Here is a 19,649-nt window from a genome sequence, read left to right on the forward strand (position 1 = left end):
ATTTAGGGTGTGGCTATATAGGTTAATCATATGGTCCTTACTTGCATGTGGTTGGTCAATGAGGAGTGACCAAACATATCCACATGCAAGTAATGACAATGCGATCAACCCATCTAGCCACACCCTAAATAATGAATGGTGAACTTTAGCTACTTAATAAAGGCATAGACTTTGCAATAGAACCTAGAACTGTTAATCAACTGGATGTTATATACCATATTGAATGAGGGACCAAATTTCTTCCAAGCAATATAGCTGATAAAATTCATTTAGAAGCCAATAATGTTTTGAACAACACAAAAGCCATACATAATAATCTCACCAAAACAGAACTAGCAGCTGTCAAGTCATTAAAAAAGTCTGACAAAGACAATGCTATGGTCATCTTAAACAGATCTGCTTACCTTCATCAAATGAATCAATTAGTCTCTGACAGCAGCACTTATCAACTTGTGAACTATAATCCAACTAATAGGATTAAGAAGAAAACTGTCAAATTACTAAAGTTTGTCACTCCTAGGCCATTGGACACTATTAAAAAACTGTTACCACATTACACTTGCTCTCCCAGAATTTATGGGATGCTCAAAGTTCACAAACATAATCCTCCACTTGGCTGATAGCTGAAGGTAAATAGCCCTAATTATTAACTTGCCAAGAAATTAGCATCAATCAATCAACACTTAAGGAGTTAGTAGGTCATTCCCCCTATATAAAGAACACACAACACTTCATAAACAAAATTAAAAGCTTAATGCTTGGCAAAGATGATTTATTAGTCAGTTTGGACATTTCTACCCCTTTCACAAATGTCCCAATCAGTGACGCAATTCTTTTCTTAGAGAACAATTTTCTTCCCGTTATTACAGCTCTTTTTGCCCACATACTATTGTAAAATCACTTGTGGTGAAATATAGAAAAATTTTTCACCCATACTGATTTTACATGGGCCATAAAATACTTATAATTAAAAGTGTACATAGCATGCTTTATTGTAATAAATTTTGTAATATATTGTGAGAATAACTGAATGTAGAACCACAAGCATTTGTAACTAAAAGGATCAGACAGGATTATGCTAGTAAACTGAAGGTCAACAAGTCTCAAAGGTCACTGAATTATAGGAGTTTTGCCACCAAAACCTAACGTAAGCATGGGTGATGTCAGGATGCTTCCAGAAAATCCGGGAAGTTTGGAAGGAAAGCCAAGGGATGCCCAATGATATAAAAAACAGAGATGGGGGGGGGGGGGGGGGCAAGAGCTCTCTCTCTCTTTTTTGGTTCCGGTGGAAAGCTTTTCGAGGAGGAGGAGAATTGGAGTTCCACAAGCGAGTCATGTGGAAGATCACGGGGAGTTCGATGGCAGGAGCGGCCGTATTTCAGGAAATCCTTCCGAGATATTCTTCGACGAATGTACCGATCCACATGCATGCTGATTTGTCGAAGCCGAAGCAGTTCTTTACATCGCTGAAGAAATACATTACTTTTCCAAGGAAGGAATTTGCAAGATGATGACCATCAGATAGTGCCTGATCACAGCTGTCACGCAAGAATGAGAAAGGAACCAGCGAAATCCACTCTACCCCTTTAAGACCGAGGACTTTACCAGATATTGTGAGCTAGTAAGTAAATTGCTCTATGTTAATGTCCAAGATTGTGTGTGTAAAAATGATCGTTGCTAGTTCTGTTTAATTAATGGTGTAATGTGGTGAAGGGGTCAGAAAGCCGAAAGTTAGTCTGAATGTGCATAAAAGAATATTGTAAACTTGAATATTGCTTGTGTTGCCTAATGCTTAGAACGTGTTATATATAATTTTGCCTTATATTAATAGGATTCAGAGTAAGGACATGTATGCTAAAACCCATCCACGTGTCTAATAAGTTGAGTGTTAAATAATTCTATGTCTAGCTTTAAGTGAGTTGTCTTCCTGAATATGTGGAGAATCAGGCACGTGATATGTCCCATTTCTTTAGTATATTAATTGTCTTAGTTAAAATAAACATGTTTGGTTTTGTAAATAGCTTGCCTGATCTTTGTTAGCCAATGCACTGTCTCACAAAAACTAATCGAACCTGTATGACCAAAGTGAAGTAACTGCCACGACTGAGTAATTCGGAGTTGATTGAGATAAAATGATTTAAGGGTTATTATAAGTGTTTAGCTAAATTATTCTCATGTATGTAAAAGAAAAAAAATCTTTTACACAATCCTTAATGGCGCAGTTGATACAAAAAATAAATTTTTAAGGATTAATACACTCGAATTATAGCTACCGATATTGAGGATTTTGCCCTAGACAGAGGTTATTCCTTATATTACGGTAGTAGCATGTGTGAGGGTATACGACATTGATAAGGGGGGGGGGAAGTAAGCTAAGAGGATTACGAGCAGACTAAAGTCAAATAACAAGTATTATATATGAGTTTGAGATTAGAGCATATAGACATTTCACAGAAGCTCAAGCAGAAAAAGAAAAGAGGGGAAATACATAGAAGATAAAAGTAACGTTATGTACAATAACAGTAAGCAAACATAAATAAAGATAAAATATATGTATATAAAAACGTTATACTATGTTCCAGTTACTTCATGTGCAAAATAATTTTTATCCACAAAAAAAAAAAAAGGTTCTGGGCAACATGCTCTAGATTCCTTTACTTTAAAACCTACAGTCTGGCTTAGATACATTGCTGATGTTTCATATCTTGCCACATTGCCAACAAACTCTAAACACCTTCTTCAGCCAGCTGAACAAACAACATGAGCACATACAATTTATCATTCAAAGTGAAAATTAAAACTCACTTTCTTTCTTGGATACACTAGTCACACATCTTCTCTCAGGCAATCTATCCTTTACACTCTACTGTAAGCCTGCACATACTAGCTAACACTTATCACCATCCTTCACAAAAAACTTGGAAGTCATTAACACCCTCAAAAATAGAACTGATACAATTTGCACTAATGAACAAGTTCTTAAACAAAAATTACAAATTATTAGCAGCACATTTATTTACACCACTGTTCAAAATCTAAGAACGAACACTATTTCTGAAGATTACAACCACAAATTCAGACAAATCAGATTGTGGCAAATTGTGTAACTGATGATTTTGAATAGAAAGTGGATACACATTCAAATCATGTGCAAGGGGTCACATGCTAGCACTCAGAATAAAAGGCAAAAGGCTGAACTAAGTGAATTGCGTTTGAAGGAAGCTCTTTTGTGGAGAAATAAAGCTACAAACATCTAGATGATTTCACACAAGGAAGAATTACTGGAAAGCTTGATTAGCCACAGAATTACTGATATTGCCAGAGAATACAATTTCTATCATACAGCACTGTGTGTATACATATATATACAGGGTGTTCGGGATAAATTTGACAGTTTCGTAAGGAAAAAGAAAATCTTCTTTGTATCTATTAAATTTAATGAATTGACAAAAAAACATTACAGGCAGAGTTAATTACAATACTATCAACAAGATTTACTCAAAATAACCACCATTAGCATCGATCACAGCTTCAATTCTGCTTCGGAACCTCGAACAAGCTGATGCTACAGTCTCCCTGGGAAGGGCCGCAAAAACTGTTTTAATTTTATCCATTAACTGGGCTTTTGTATTACTGGAAGTGCGATTGGTGTCTTTTTCAACTGCGCCCCATACAAAATAATCCATGGGGTTAAGGTCTGGGGAGTTTGGAGGCCAAACATTTGGACTGGTGAAGTCGTAGAAATTTTCAGACAACCATTTTTGACTTTTCCCAGAGGTGTGGCAAGGGGCCGAATCCTGCTGCCATACATACGGCCTACCATTGGCTACCCTTGTTATCCAGGGCTTGACTACAGTTAGCAACTCCACGAACAAAGCCCGAATTCCAATGCCAGGGTTCTTCAACACCTGTTCCTGCAGATTTGCGAGGAATTCTGCTGTACGAACGCAATCAGATCGTCTGCTAGGGATCTTTCTTCTTGCTACATCCTCGTAGTCACCATTGCAAGTCTCTAGTTCATGCCTGATTGTTTTTACTGTATTCAGGGAGCATTGGGCAGCAGTCGTAATATCCTTATTTTGATGGCGGGCACGAATCATCATGATACAAGTTATTCTCTTCCATGATTCAGGGGGGTTCCAGCTATCCATCCTTTCTGACATCTTGTATATGAATGAAGAAGGGTCCAAACTTTTAAATGAAGAGAAGTGTGTGTTAATACATGTAACTTACGGAAAAATATAATTAATTATAAATATGTCAAATTTATCCCGAACACCCTGTATATATACACACACACTTACTGTATTTTCCGGTGTATAAGACGCACTTTTTTACCTTAAAATTTCATCTTAAAAATGGGGTGCGTCTTATATAATGAAGGTAAAGATTGTTTCCTCTTTTCAAAGTCATACGCACTCCCTTTTATGTTCCAAGATCTTTGTAGGCGGTTAATGGTGCAATCAAATTGATGAGTGACCTTCACATGACTTCTAGCAGGTCATTGGCTAAGAACGGGAAGTCCCTACTCAAGTTTCATGTTACAAGTGTTATTTGTGCATTTAAATATAGAAATAGACAACAGAATCAGCAAAGCTGGTATGGTGGGAAGTCAATTGAATAAATTCATATGGAATAAGAGAGAAATTAGTCGGAACACTAAATTAGCTGTATACAAGACAGTGTTCAAACCAGTTTTAACTTATGGATCTGAGAGCTGGGTCAGAAGTAAAATACTTGACCAAAGACTAGAGACCGCAGATATGAGAGTCCTGAGAAAGATTAGAGGCGTGAACAGATGGCATCAATGGCAATATCATATTAAAAATGAGGATATTAGGAAAGAACTTGACATTGTCAGCATCCAGGAATGCATTAGCAGAGCTAATCTCAGGTGGTATGGTCACTTAAATAGAATGGGAGAGGAAAGATTAGCAAAACAAGTGTTCTCTGCCAGGTTGGCAGGAAAACGACCCCGAGGAAGACCAAGATATAGGTGGATTGATATGGTACAAAGTGCCTTAGACGATAGAAATATAAGATCTGATAACGTTGGAGTCTTGACAAGTAACAGACTGATTTCGAGGAAAATTGTAGATAGGAAGTTAGTAATGATATAATTTTTTCATGTAGTACTGTCATATCCTGTACACCCCTTGAAGGTACATGGCAGGAATTTGAAGATGATGATGATAAAAATAATAATACGTAATAAATAAAAACTTTTTTCTTTCAAACCGCAGTTTGGATTAGCAAGATACCACTGTAATAGGATTCTAGTTTTGATGTAGCAAGGTTTTTTTTCACCAGAGGTCAGACCAGTAGTGTTAACGGATGATCAAATTAGTAGAGCCTCCGTAGCTCAGTCAGTATAGACAAAGTCCTTTGGTCGTAGAGACCTGGGTTTGATTCCCATCCAATATGCAAACAACCTTTATCTGGTCTCAAAAGAGACCAGATAAAGGTTCTTTGATCGGCTAACTAAAAGTGCGTTAGCCGGTCTCGTATGGAACGAGAGGGTTTTTTCACCTGGAAACTCAGGATTTTCGTCCCTCAGAACAGGCAAAACCGGTCCCGTGAACACACACAGATCTACAGTCATAAAATATACTTAATCCCTCATTAAGAGGGCCCAACTCATCCTAAGTAATAGGGGAGAAATCCCCCATACAAAATTACCAAATTAGAGTGACTTTAGTGTACTATGTAGATTTGTATACGATGTTCCCTCTAATTTTTTGCTGAGTGTGTGCAGAAATTTGCATGTGTGCAAAACTTGCCTTCTTTTGAAAAGTATGTGCGCACCCATACGAGTCACCATACTGATCATTTAAACAAAAAAGTTAAAAGATTTTAGTTTTCACTCTTTACCTTCTGGTGTCAATGGGACGTCAGCCAGGTCACCCCAACTCCCCACTGTGGGAACAAGGTGGGGAGTTGGGAGTAGCCTCCCCTCTGTGAATCACGATTCACAAGCCTTGGGCAGGACTCGATCCGGGGACTTCGCGCATGCGAGGCCAACATGATTCCGACTGTGCTAGATAGGATTCTAAGTGTGTGTATTATTACCATCACCAAGTAAGTTGTGTGACATCAATCACAGAGCTAACATAAATATTTTATTATACGTATTTGATATTGATCTGATTAGAAGTAAGAAATAAAGTAAAAAAAAAGATAACACCAGTGACTGATTGCCTTTAATAAAATTTTCTAACTTTGCAAATAACTCTAAACATACATAATAAATTATTCCCATTACTAATTCTCACCTTGTTAAACATTCATAATAAGTCCATTACTAATTCTCATCTTGTTTAGTTCTAGCTTCTATCTCTTTATTTTTTCTCTCTTCTGTCTTTGGCATTCACCCACTCTTTATGCACACTATCTAAATTAATTGAATTTCCATATAATTGGTAACTTTTCACTCACATTAGCATATCCAAATGACATTCTCCTAAACAGTTTCTAAGTTGATTTTTTATTTGATTCATTAGACTAAAACCTCGTTCACAGTCTGCACTAGATGCAAGGAAGGTTCTTCCAATATCCATCAACTTTGCCAAATCACAAAACTGCTCATTTTGAAGAGCAAATACAATCATTTGTATAAAATTTGATATCATTTTGCATTTAATTTTTTCTTGTACAGAAAATTTGCAATCATTAAACTGACTAATTATTTCTGTAGTGTCATCCAGAAAATCATGATATTTAAGACAAAGGGCATTAACATGTTCACGACCAAATGAGAAATCACGATGTGAAATAGAGGAGATATCAAACACTGACCATTCTTGTATCTCATTCTCAGGGGATCTGTTCTCTAAATGTGCACATAAACAATTTATAAAATTTAACAGGGGCCTAGTATCTACTGGTTCTGTCTCTTCTTGTTTAAGTAAAGCATTTACTCTGTACTCCAGCAAGCATCACCTTCTAAATACTGATTCCTGATTTTGTTAATCTTCCCTCTGGCAAAATGATGACTGTCTAGCGGTGTAAGGTTACTCCTTTGTAAGATTTTGCACAGGGAAGCCATTTCTTCAAAAACATCACTTAAAACATTAACAGCTACTTTGAATGTCACGTTAGTTAATTTATTGTGACAATAATTAACCACGGGATCATTTGATTTGTCTTTTTCAAAATATGTGACCAGTCCCTGATAGTTTCTTATTATTGCCTGTAATGCAAAATGTCTGGATAGCCACTGCACTTCATTGAGTGGTCTGAAGGCAACAGCTTCATTTTCAGACGCCTCAACAATTTCTTTAAATTCATGTCTTTTCACTGTGGAACGAGAAAAGAGTGTGTACACTGTTCTCATTAATGTGTCAATATCTCTGATTAGTTTAATTTCCTTCCACATATCACAGATCCTCACGTTGAGCTACGCAGTGTTGCTGGACAAGATGTGGAATTTCTAATTTAAGTTTGCAGTGACACCATTAACTTTGCCAAGCATCACTGCACCTCCAGCAGAGGTAAACATCACCATTTTTTGGAGATCAATTTTCTTTTCTTGATAAAACTGTTTAATAGCTAACACAATGGAGGAGGCATCACATGCCTGCAACTGAATTATTCTGCCAAAATATGTTTTATATTCATTACAATCTTTAGGTCTAAACTTAAAATAGAGAATGAGACATTTGTTAACAGTTATATCAGTGCTTTCATCAATGGCTAAGGTGTAGAAATTTGCAGATGCAATTTGCTCAAACATGTCATTTTCAACAATTAAACTGATTGTTTCCAGAAATTTAAACACATAATTTTTTGCTTCGCCAGCTGTCTGGGAGTTGAACATACTTTTCCATATGTTCATTAATATGTTGAACTGAAACTAACAACTAATAACAACTAATAAGACACTGACAATAAGAACTTTAATCTGCTTTGAGTTTGATCGTTTTCTCTCTCGGTCATCTGAACTTTCACATAGCATACACAGTACTCCTGTAGCTGGTAATGAATAATTTTGTTGCCTAAGTTTGTGTACACTATCCAGATGTATTTTACTTGTCAAATGGCACTTCAAAAAGTCCAACTTCCAAGTGACATCAAACTTCTTCCCATTAGCAAAATCCCCAGCAACCTTTGCATAACAACTAAATACAAACAACACCAATTGTAGCATCATACATAAATATGTCACTCCGCTGAATGTTTATCAACTCATGAGCTTTTGGCATAGCAGTTGTCACTATTTCATCCAGCCATTCACTTTTAAAGCAGCTAGCAGTTCGTTTTTGCTTCGCACCTTTTGCTTCCTTTGAATTTCACATGGTGCATCATTTTTGCAATTTTGTTATTGAAGAATGTCTTTTATTGTTTTTATAAATTTACAAATGTACACTATTCACTGAATAACTTGGCAAGGCAAAAGCTGAACCAACACTAAACATTGCCGAGGGCAACACAAGAGCTAAAGAATATGCCTAGAGGCTATATTTAATTAACTTGGTTGTATCTCAATGCGTGTACACGAATGTTCTTATTTAGTCTACTATTTTAAAATTCCTTTTAAAAATTAGACAATTTTGAAACGCTACAATATTTTTAATTGTACTCTAATTTAAGTTTTTACAAGTATTTAATTATTTTTATTAAAATTATTAAACCATTGTTTTAATTCATCATGATCATGAACTAATTTGATCAGCCAATCACTAGCCTCAAATTACTGTTAATAATTTATAAGTTTTGTGTAACTTCGAGAATGTAATAAAAAATGCGAGGTTATAGGCTTGAGCATTGCCGAGTTACCGTATTTATTAAAGAATTTATAGGTTAATGTTTAGGTGGAACTTCTTTAAAATTAATAAATTTTAATTTCATCTTGAAAATCTAGTGTGCACACACACATGCACACAGCTTAGAGGGAGCATTGATTGTATATATGTGTATACTCCAGATGATAACTTTGATATGAAGGTTGAAATATCAAGTGATTATTTTGGTTCATATTAAACTGAAGTTTTACTATAACACAGTTTGTTTCCATAATTTTTTTCATAATGAATACAGTCACTTCAAATTTGAGCATTTGTTCAGAAAGCACTGATATGCTACATCATCCCAACTTGTACCTTTTGAATGGATTTTTTTACTTAAAATTTGAGATGACTGTATTCCAGTTTCTTTCTTTTTAAATCACATCTTACAATCTACTGCACCATGTTGTGCTAGTGCGTGAAATCCGTTGTTGTTTGCTGCTTGTTGGAATTGCCTACTTGTTGAAGAGGATTTCTTAGATTCAGATCGAAAAATTTATATTAAAGATTCCTAAAGTTAATAAATAACTGTGAGGAAATGTAAAGTACTATCAGATTGGTTAATAGCTAAGGTTATATCTACATTAAAGAAAGGAAATAGAGATGACTGTAAAAGTTATAGAGAAATAACCTTATTAAATACAGTTTACAACTCCCAGAAGAGCAAAGAACAATTTAATAAAGTGTTATTAAACATATTAATCTAGTATGTCAGACTCAAAAACAAAACATACTATAATTGACTCAAAAAACTCTCTGCTTCCATCCGATGAGAAGAACACAGTTCTTACATCTGCAAACACGATTATGGTCAGTCCGGCCTTGCAGACCATGTTTCGGATACATCCCACAGGATCTCCTGGAAAAAAACTACCATGCTCCACCATAGTAAATTCAAAAAAGAAAGACTATTCTTTGAATCTGCATCTGCACTCAGGAATCAACCTAATTTAAACAAATACGGTTGCATTAAACTTCCCAAAATTTGGGAAACTTTAATTATCAGAGATCCCTCTTTACATCCCAGGCCACCTGCAAATGCCCATAGAGGGCGCACCACCTAGATAGGACTTTAGTTTCACTTTGTATTGTATTTGTGTGTGTGTGTGTGTTGTTACAAAAAGTTTTTTAATCCCCGAAGATGTCTCTGTGACAGAGCCGAAATATTGGAAGTATTAAAATTAGTTTTAATCCTTTCTCAGTGCTGTTAATATTCGATAAAACCTCTAACATGAACAATAAATATTATAATAATATATATGTCTAAATGTTCATATTTGGTCTAATTGTATGGTCTCTTATTAATAAAGTTTTCAGTTTTAATATATTTCTCTGTATTACAATTTTTTTTTTCTGATGGGGCCATGAAATATTTTAATTTTTCCAAGGGGGCCTTTACATCCATAAGTTTGAGATGCACTGGGCTAAAGCACTTCTGTCGATCCCAGCTCTCATATATTCCAGCAAAAGTGCCAAAAGACAAAGCAGATCCCTTGGTCATATGTTCCATCAAAGCTCTATATCAATATAACTAAGGAAAATCTTCTCTTGCTACTCTTGCCAGATTCAAACTTCATACCTCACGTCCTTTACCATCTGTGAAAGATTAAGGCATTTCTTGCCAACTTGGATACTAAGTTATCTGGACTTGACACTGTCTAAATCTCAAAAGAGTGTCCCATAATTAATAAATAAAATGAAATAAAATGAAAGTAAAATATTAAAAAGAAAAGCATTAAAAGAACAGAAATGTAATAAATGAAAGACAATGAGCATATAGATCATTCCTTTAAAAACAAAGGAAACAGAAAAAATATACAAAAATAAAATGAACGTATCCTACAAAATATTAAGGAAATTAAATAATGAAAAAAGAGATACAGAACAAATCAATATAAAATGAGAAACACAATGGATAGAACACTGTAAAAATTCATGTTACGATTCAAATTTATTAACAGAAAACTGATGAAATCAGTACAGATGTAGAAATGATTGGACTGGAAGAACTAAAAGCAAAAAAATAAAAAATAAAATAAAATTTATAAAAAAAATAGAAAAGCAACTAGATTAGATGGCACGAAAACAAACTTTTGAAGTATGGTGGAGAATATTTATATTAAAGATTCCTACAGATAAATAACTGTGTTAGGAAATGTAAGGTACCATGAGATTGGTATCTATCTATATTTAAGAAAGGAAATAGATATCCGTGAAAATTAGAGGAATAAGCTCTGCATAGGTTACAACTTCCAGAAGAGCAAAGAGAAGTTTTAGACCAAGGTGATCATGTATAGTTAAGATTTATATCTTAAATTATTGAAAAAAGACAAGAATTCAAATTTGGTGACACACACTTAGCCTTTATAGATGGGAAAGCTTTTGATAAAATACATAGAGGAAAATTTTGTATGAAGATACAAAAATAATGTTACTATTAAGTAATTGATTAACAGAAGAGATTGAAATTAATCAAGATGTAAGACAGAGATGTAGTTTGTTTCCAACTCTATTCAATGTATATATTGATTAACTTATAAAGATATGGAAAAACAATAAAACAAGATACAAGAACAACAAAAAACAGTCTATGAGCCAAAAAAGCCAGCAAGACAGTCTAAAGATCTCACAAAAGAAAACAAAAATCATGACATTTTAAGACAAAGATCATATTAGATCAAAAAAAAAAAAAAAAAAAAAAAAACTCATAGAAGATAAAATAATAAAACATAATATTTATTTTAAGTACAATGCCCTTAAACTACTGGATTTCAATTTCTAATTGAAAATGAGCATCAATTACTTCCTAGGTCTCCATATGGCCAACGTCAACTTTTATGTCTGCCTTCTCTCATATTACTCCAAACCACATCAGTTCAATTCATCTTGATCTTCCTCTAGGTCTTTCCCCAACTAACTTTACTTATAGTACCTTATGTCACCTTATTTTCAATTCTGTTTAAATGACTTTACAACTCTAAAAATTCACTCTGCTTAACAGATTATTGTATACTAATAATATCTAGTTCCTTTATAAGACCCGTTTTTTACTATTCTGCCAATGAAGACAATATGTTCAATCCATAATGTTATCCAATATTTGACAATTTGTTTCTAACCTAATTCTTAATTCCTTAAATTAAAATTGAGTTGAGCATCATATACAGGTAGTTTTGTTTTGAAGAAAATAACCTATGATAGAGAACAATTAGTTTAAGTATTTACTAGTGTTGGAAGTTTTTTTTCACTTGGTTAGACTATAAATTATATATTTAGTTTAATCCTTTATCCAAGTGTAAGCAAACAAAGTTTGTGCCTGAAGTATCTTCAGGACCCGGGGCAACTCGTGACAAAGGTGGACTGAGTTCTGATTACTTTCCTTAGTATCCCATAATGCAAAGCACATCTTGTGGACATGTATAATGCTATGCATTATGGGAAGGGTCAATGCCATATACATGTCAGCAAAGAGATGTGCTTTGCATTATGGGATACTAAGGAAAGTGATCATAACTCAGTCCACCTTTGCCACGAGTTGCCCCAATCCTGAAGATACTTCAGGTGCAAACTTTGTTTACATTTGGATAAAGGATTAAACTAAATATATAATTTATTTACTAGTGTATGTAGATATTTTGCACATCATCAAATTCCTGACATGTACCCTCAACAAGGGGGTGCATATTACATATACACCTCCAAATTAAAAAATTAGAATAATCAAAGTAAACGTGTTGAATGATTTGCAATTCTAATTTATTGCATAGAAAATAATTATTAGCAAATATGAATTAGCATAATCAAAATCTACGTACTTTGTAGATTATATAACCATGTAAACACATAAAAGCGTAATATTAATTATAAGAAAACTGTTATTTGAAACATTCACAAAATCAGAATCATTTTTAACATGGTTCAAAATATTAGAATAATGCAAAAATAAATGCACAAAAATTACAGTCAAAGGGAAACAAGATGATAATTAGTACTTTGTTGCATCCCCCTTAGTTTTTATGACCATTTGTAAACGATCACAAATTTAGAATAATTTTTACCATGGTTCAAAATATTAGAATATTCCAGATTTTTCTGATTGGTTTTGAGGAGAGCATAGAAATGGCATATATTTCATTAGCTGCAGGACCAGCTCGTGTTGCTAAACATGGGTCAAATTATTTACTAGCAGTTCACAGTCTTTTTTTTTTTTTTTAATCCAAACATGGCCATATGGCTTGCAGACTAGAAACAAGTTCATTTTTGTCTCTTGGGGCAACTTCTTGAAGACGTTTCTTCATAATTCCCCACAAATTCTCAATAGGGTTTAAATCTGTGACTTTGCTGGCTAAGGAATTACATTGATTTGCCTTTCTTTGAGCCATTTAGTAGTGGTCTTAGAAGTGTAACAAGAAGCTGAATTTGCTGCAAAAGGAAATCACCATGACATAAATTTTCCAATGACAGTATCATAAACTTCTCAAGAATTTCTTGGTACACTTTGGAATTGACTCCTTTGTACACAATACACTGCCTACCTGGACCCCCCTGCAGTCCATACCATGACAGAGGTTGCAAACTTCACCAAACATTTCACGCATTCATTATCAAATGCTTCTTGCTTAAGATGCCAAACACATATCCCTTGATGAACACACAGGACACACAAAACATACTTTCATCGTTAAAAAAGTACCCTTTTCAAGTCCTCTTGACCCTACAACAGTCTTTGCTTATACCATCACACTCTAGCTGCCTTTTGCTTGGAAGTCACAAGTGGCTTTGTCTTAGGCACAAGTGATTTAAAACCCAATTTGCGAAGTCGTCTCAATGTCAAATAGATTTAGACACATTCACACCTAGTTCTTTCCATCTCCTGTGAAAATACCTTACACTTCAGAAGTGGTGTTTCTTCATGATATTCTTCAATCTCTTCTCATCTCTTGATGTGGTTATTACCTTTCAACTGCTATTGCAGCTATTATTTTGAAAACTACAGTTACTAAAATACTGTCTGAATACTCTACTCATGCTTGCTTGAGAATATTTCAATTCCTTAGCTATAAACTGTTGAGTTTAGGCTTCTTTGTGTAGAACACCATACGAAACTTCTTAGCTTCTGATATCATTCGACCAATGTTTAGCAAATTATTAACTGAAATTCACGTGCAAATGATTCCTCGCACACGAGCTGCTTCTGCAGCTAATGAAATATATGTTATTTCTATGCTCTTCTCAAAACCAATCAGAAAAATTTGGAATATTCCAATATTTTGAACCACGTTAAAAATTATTCTAATTTTGTGAATGTTTTCAAATAACAGATTTCTTACAATTTATATCACTTTTTTTGTGTTTACATGGTTATACAATCTACAAGTACACAGATATTTAGATTATGTTAATTCATATTTAATCAGAATTATTATCTATGCAATAAAATAGAATTGCAAATCATTCAACACATTTTCTTTGAGTATTCTAATTTTTTCGTTTGGACGCGTAATATCAAAACACTACGTGCTGTCACGAGTGCGCCAGTATTGAACAGAGGCAATGTGTGCATCAGAAAGATTGAAACTTAGGGAGTTATTAATGTGGGAAGAATCTAACGCAATTTCTCTGGACTCGACAATCTTTCTTTCAAGTTCAGATTTAAAAAAAAAAAAAAAAACACTGCAGGCCTGATTTAGAAAGATAACTTCATAGAGTTTTGATAATTTTGCTCACACTTGCAGACATGCTAATATTAATGTGCTATAGATTTTGCAACCTCTCATTCAAGTTGTTTGGTAAAGACAATGTACTTGGCTCAGAAAGACTTTCAAATTCTATAATAGAATATGAAGAACCTTTATAAAGGCTTTCCTAACTAAGGTGAGTTAACAGGTCGCATGAAAGATAAGCTTACCTTTCATACTAGAGATAACATCACCTGAATAGAATATAAAGAATTTAGTGTAATGCTACTGATTTGATATTGCTTTTCTTAAGATAATCCATATAGATTATAAACAACAATTTGTACACCATTATAAAACAATAACGGTGTACAATTCTGACTTACTGTAATTTAATGTTCAGCTATTTTAGTATAATATTCAAATTTTGCTGCTGATTTGCAATTCAAGATATTACAAATAGATTCCTGAGGCTGCCTTACAATTTTTTTCTAGTTCTTTTTTGGTTATTGAATAATAATAATAATAATTAAAAAAAAAAAAAAAAAAAAAAAAAACACTGGATGGCTATCCAAAGAGAGAACAAATTATATGCATGAAATGGTACAGCTGAATAACTAATACATTTATTTTTCTATTGTAATTGTAAATTACCTTTTGGCTTTGGCTGCTTTTCTTGTGAAGGCGTAACCGATCTTTCCTTTTCAGTTTCCTTTTTTGTTTTAGGTACTTTAGGCTTCTTTGTTTTTCTATAAAGAAAAAAAAATTGAATAAATTAAAAAGAACAAACAAACAAATGGATGCCTTACTATTACTAATACTATAATTATCCTATTTATAATAAATAGTCACCACTACAAAACACGGAATTATTCTGATCATAAGTCACTATATAATGTGACAAAATCCAAGGATTTCATTGATATAAATACCATTTTGAGTTGTAAATTTTACAGATTAGTGATTTAACTCTACAGAGAAAGGTTTAAAACAAATGATCACATTTTTGCAACATCATCATCAAATTCCTGACATGTCTCAAAGGGTGTAAAGGATATTATGATAGTACTACATGAAGATCTTACATCATTACTAACTTCCTATCAACAATTTTCCTCCAAATCAATCTGTTATCTGTCAAGACTCCAATATTATCAGATTTTATATTTCTGTCTTACTGTGTCAATCCACCTGTATTTTGGTCTTCCTCTGGATCTTTTTCCTGCCAACCTGGCAGAAATCACTTGTTTTGCTAATCTTTTCTCTCCCATTCTGTTTAAGTGACCATACCACCTGAGATTAGCTCTGCTAACAATGTTAAATAAATTAAAGATACCAAGAAATTACATACTTGGTTTATCCAAGTGTAAGCAAAGGACTGGGGAAAACTGTATAAAGAAGCTAATGACTTGCCTTAGTATCCCATAATACAAAGCATATATCCTTGCAGACATGTATACTATGCATTATGGTAAGGGTCACTACCCAGACCCAGAGGTGACACTAAGGTTGAAGTAATCCAAAAGTCATATTTTCATATACAAGTAGCCAAAAGGTGTCACACCTTATTATTAAAAGACTGGATTAGAGAGAGTTGCTGGAAGTTTATCCACTTGGTTATACCATCAATTAAAAATACTAAGAAATTATATACTTGGTTTATACTGATGAGACCTCAATAAAGGTCGAAACAAGTTTGGGTAGTGGCTCTTCGCATAATGTAGCATTATACATGTCCGTAAGGATACGTGCTTTTGCATTATGGGATACTAAGGCAAGTGATGTGAAGTCATTAGCTCCTATATATGAGTTGCCCCAGTCCTGAAAATACTTGATTGATAGTGGAGGTTCTGTGTAATAGTGGAGACGGAGAGTTACACAGTAGGTATCTTCCTGCGATGAGTCTTCGGACTCCTCGGAGGTGTCACGAATAATAATAATAATAATCTGACACAAACATCCTACTGATCCCAAGTGTTTTCAGCATGTTGAAAATAACAGGTGACTACATTCTAACCTTGTGAAGTACTATTTAGAGCTACATGGTCCGCATAATCTCCCCACTGCATGTTAACCTGTACAGCTATCTCTTATCAAAATTTAACAGATCTAATAATGTTGAAGTCTTGACAGATAATAGATTAATTTTGAGGAAAATTGTTGACTAGAAGTTAGTATTGGTGTAACTTTTTCATGTATCAGCATCATCAAATTCCTGACATGTACCCTCAAGGGGTTCTGTGGAAAGTGAATAAATGTTCTGCAAAAAATTATCAAAATTGATATGAACCTGCAATGGTTTAAATGCTGTGACAAGTTCAAGCATGTTTGAAATCAGGTGCTACATGAAAAACTTACATCACCACTAACTTCCTATCTACAATTTTCCTCCACATCAATCTGTTACCTGTCAAGACTCCAAAATTAACAGATCTTATATTTCTTTGTTTTGCTAATCTTTCCTCTCTCATTCTGTTTTAAGTGACCATACCACCTGAGATTAGCTCTTCTAACACATTCCTGGATGCTAACTGATATCCAGGAATCTAACTAAAATATTTCCTAATATCCTCATTTTTAAGTTAAGGGGATAATAAATCCCATATTATTTTACAACCGGGTACGAAACTCGGAGATCGAAATCTAAGCGTTTCATGGTGAAGAACTATCGGTGAGTCCAAGCGCGAGTCATCACTTGGGTAGTACAACACTATGGCAACTCGTGTCAAAGGTGGAGCAAGCTCCGTCACTATTGCTCCACCTTTGACACGAGTTGTCATAATGTTGTACTACCCAAGTGATGACTCATGCTTGGATTCGCCGATAGTTCTTCGGCATGAAACTCTTAGATTTTGACAGATTTCGATCTCCAAGTTTCATACCCGGCTGTAAAATAATATAGGATTTATTATCCCATTAACTTAATTTATGTCACCAGAAAAATAGCCGCTTGGCTCTTTATTGTAGTAATAATAATATATAGGTACGCCGGTCTGGCAATTCGTTAGTAGGAGTATATGTAAGTTTGGTTCACTTAAACCTTGATATTCCAGGTCTACCTACTCACTGATGAGACCTCAATAAAGGTCAAAACTGGTCTGGGTAATGACTTCTCCTCATAATGAAAAACAGTAATACATCTCCTAGGAGCTGCATTTTACATTATGAGAAAATATTAAGGAGAGTGATGGAGCTTGCTCCACCTTTGACAGTAGTTGCCATAGTGTTGTACTACCCAAGTGATGACTTACGCTTGGACTCGACGATAGTTCATCGGCATGAAACTCTTAGATTTCGATCTCCGAGTTTCGTCCCCAGCTGTAAAATAACATGGGATTTATTATCCCCTTAACTTAATTTATGTCGCTGGAAAAATAGTCTCTAGGCTCTTTATCCTCATTTTTAATATGAGGAAATGCAGAAAAATTTATTCACACCCTAATCTTTCTCAGAACTCCCATATCTGGGATATCTAGTCTTTGGTCAAGTATTTTATTTCTAACACTGCTCTCAGATTGGCTTGAACACTGTGTTGTATACAGCTAATTTAGAGTTTTGACTAATTTCTCTTTTTTATGTAATATTATCATAATATCCTGTACCCCCCCCCCAAGCGTACATATTAGGAATTGATGATGATGATGTTTGCATTTAGCAGTGCATGCTGAAACTGATAGCAAGATATAAAAAAAGATTTCACACACTAAGCGATGTGTGCGAAACTAAGTCTTTTGAAGTTGAATAATTAATCCTGTGGCTGAGTTATAAACTCGCTGAATTTGTATAAATTGTTCTGTTCAAAGGTGTGCTTAAGGGTCAAAGATGCATAACTGAGAGGGGACCTCCACATAGATTTTAAAGAATGCGGAGAACCGACCTGGGCCGGTTCTCCGCACACTGAACGAACGAGGACAGGCTGGCAATTTGCGATATAGCCAACCAAATTGTATTCTTATTGGCTTAAACCAATGTAGAAAATGATGGTACAACATGACAAAATTTCATGCCGGCTGGGGCATCGCCCGGTTAAACAAGGTCCCCACGTTGTTTTCTCCAGGGAACCAGGGCAAACAGCGAAAAGTCAGCTACTGGAACAAATCTGAAAGCATACCCCAACTCAACATCACCAGAGTTAAAGATCGGTACTATCAACATAAGAAGCTTGAATGGCAAAGAAATGGAGTTAGCTGAGGAATTAGATAAGTACCAGATCGACATAATAGGGGTGACTGAAACAAAAAAAGAGAAAAACTGGTGAGATCTTTCTCAACAATAAATACAAAATGTTATATTCAAGCAATGACAATCAAGGAAAAGAAGGAGTAGCCATAGTATTCAACACAAAATACGAGGCTAATCTTCTTGAATGGCAGGCAATCTCAAGTAGAGTGATGTGGGCAAATATCAGAATGGGGAACTGGACAATGAGACTTATTTGTGCCTATGGTCCCACAGAAGGTTCTACTAAGGTAGAAGTGGAGGAATTTTTTGATGCTTTAGAAAAAGCAACTGACACAATGAAAAAGGAAAAGTTGGTCCGTGTTGAGGATCTAAATAGCAGAGTAGGAAATGATTGTCAGACATATAAATATATTTTGGGAAAATTTGGAGAAAAGAGCAAAACCAATAATAATGGCAAATACCTGTTGGATTTCTGCTCGGGACATGGACTGGCTATTACTAACACCATGTTCCAACATAAAAATGTGCACAAATTCACATGGAGAGAAGAGGCAAGGAATAAGAAAAGTCTCATTGATTATGTTATTGTTGATACTGATGTTTCCTCCCTGGTGTGGGACACTAGAGTGTACAGAGGATTTCAAATTGGAAGCGACTACTATTTAGTCTTGAGCAAGATAAAATTATTTTTCGTACTGAAAAGAATTACATGTAAGAAAGTTTTAAAGCGAATAAAAGTTGAGCAGCTCTCAGATGTGAACTGTAGACTAAAATACACAACGATTACTGAAAAAAAAATGAAAGAGTTTGAGAACAGAAACAAAACCTTGGAGATTGATTCAGTGCAAGAGCCTTGAAGAAAACACTGCTTGATTCAGCCAGAGAGGCTTATGGTAATGTTGTCTGCAAGGATAGAAAAATCAGAACTATATGGTGGACACAGGAGGTTAAAGAGGCAGTGAAGGAAAAGAAGAAAGCATATCAAAAGTTCTTGGCAAATAAGTCA

At 34.6% G+C, this 19,649-nt stretch overlaps 1 protein-coding gene across 3 annotated transcripts in view; it reads right to left on the minus strand.

Moving 5' to 3' along the window:
* Window positions 1-19,649, minus strand: part of MRG15 (mortality factor 4-like) — a 237,530-nt gene that overhangs the window by 70,889 nt on the left and 146,992 nt on the right. For all 3 annotated transcript variants that reach the window (XM_090391475.1, XM_090391474.1, XM_090391476.1), the window contains one exon: window positions 15,116-15,210. In XM_090391475.1, the coding sequence (XP_090247601.1) occupies window positions 15,116-15,210 (95 nt within the window). The remainder of the gene's footprint in view (window positions 1-15,115; window positions 15,211-19,649) is intronic.

This window comes from Typopeltis vanoorti, chromosome 4, assembly GCF_054136105.1.
Source record: "Typopeltis vanoorti isolate ZY-2024b chromosome 4, IOZ_Tvanoo_1.0, whole genome shotgun sequence".
In the NCBI taxonomy this organism is placed as follows: domain Eukaryota; kingdom Metazoa; phylum Arthropoda; class Arachnida; order Uropygi; family Thelyphonidae; genus Typopeltis; species Typopeltis vanoorti.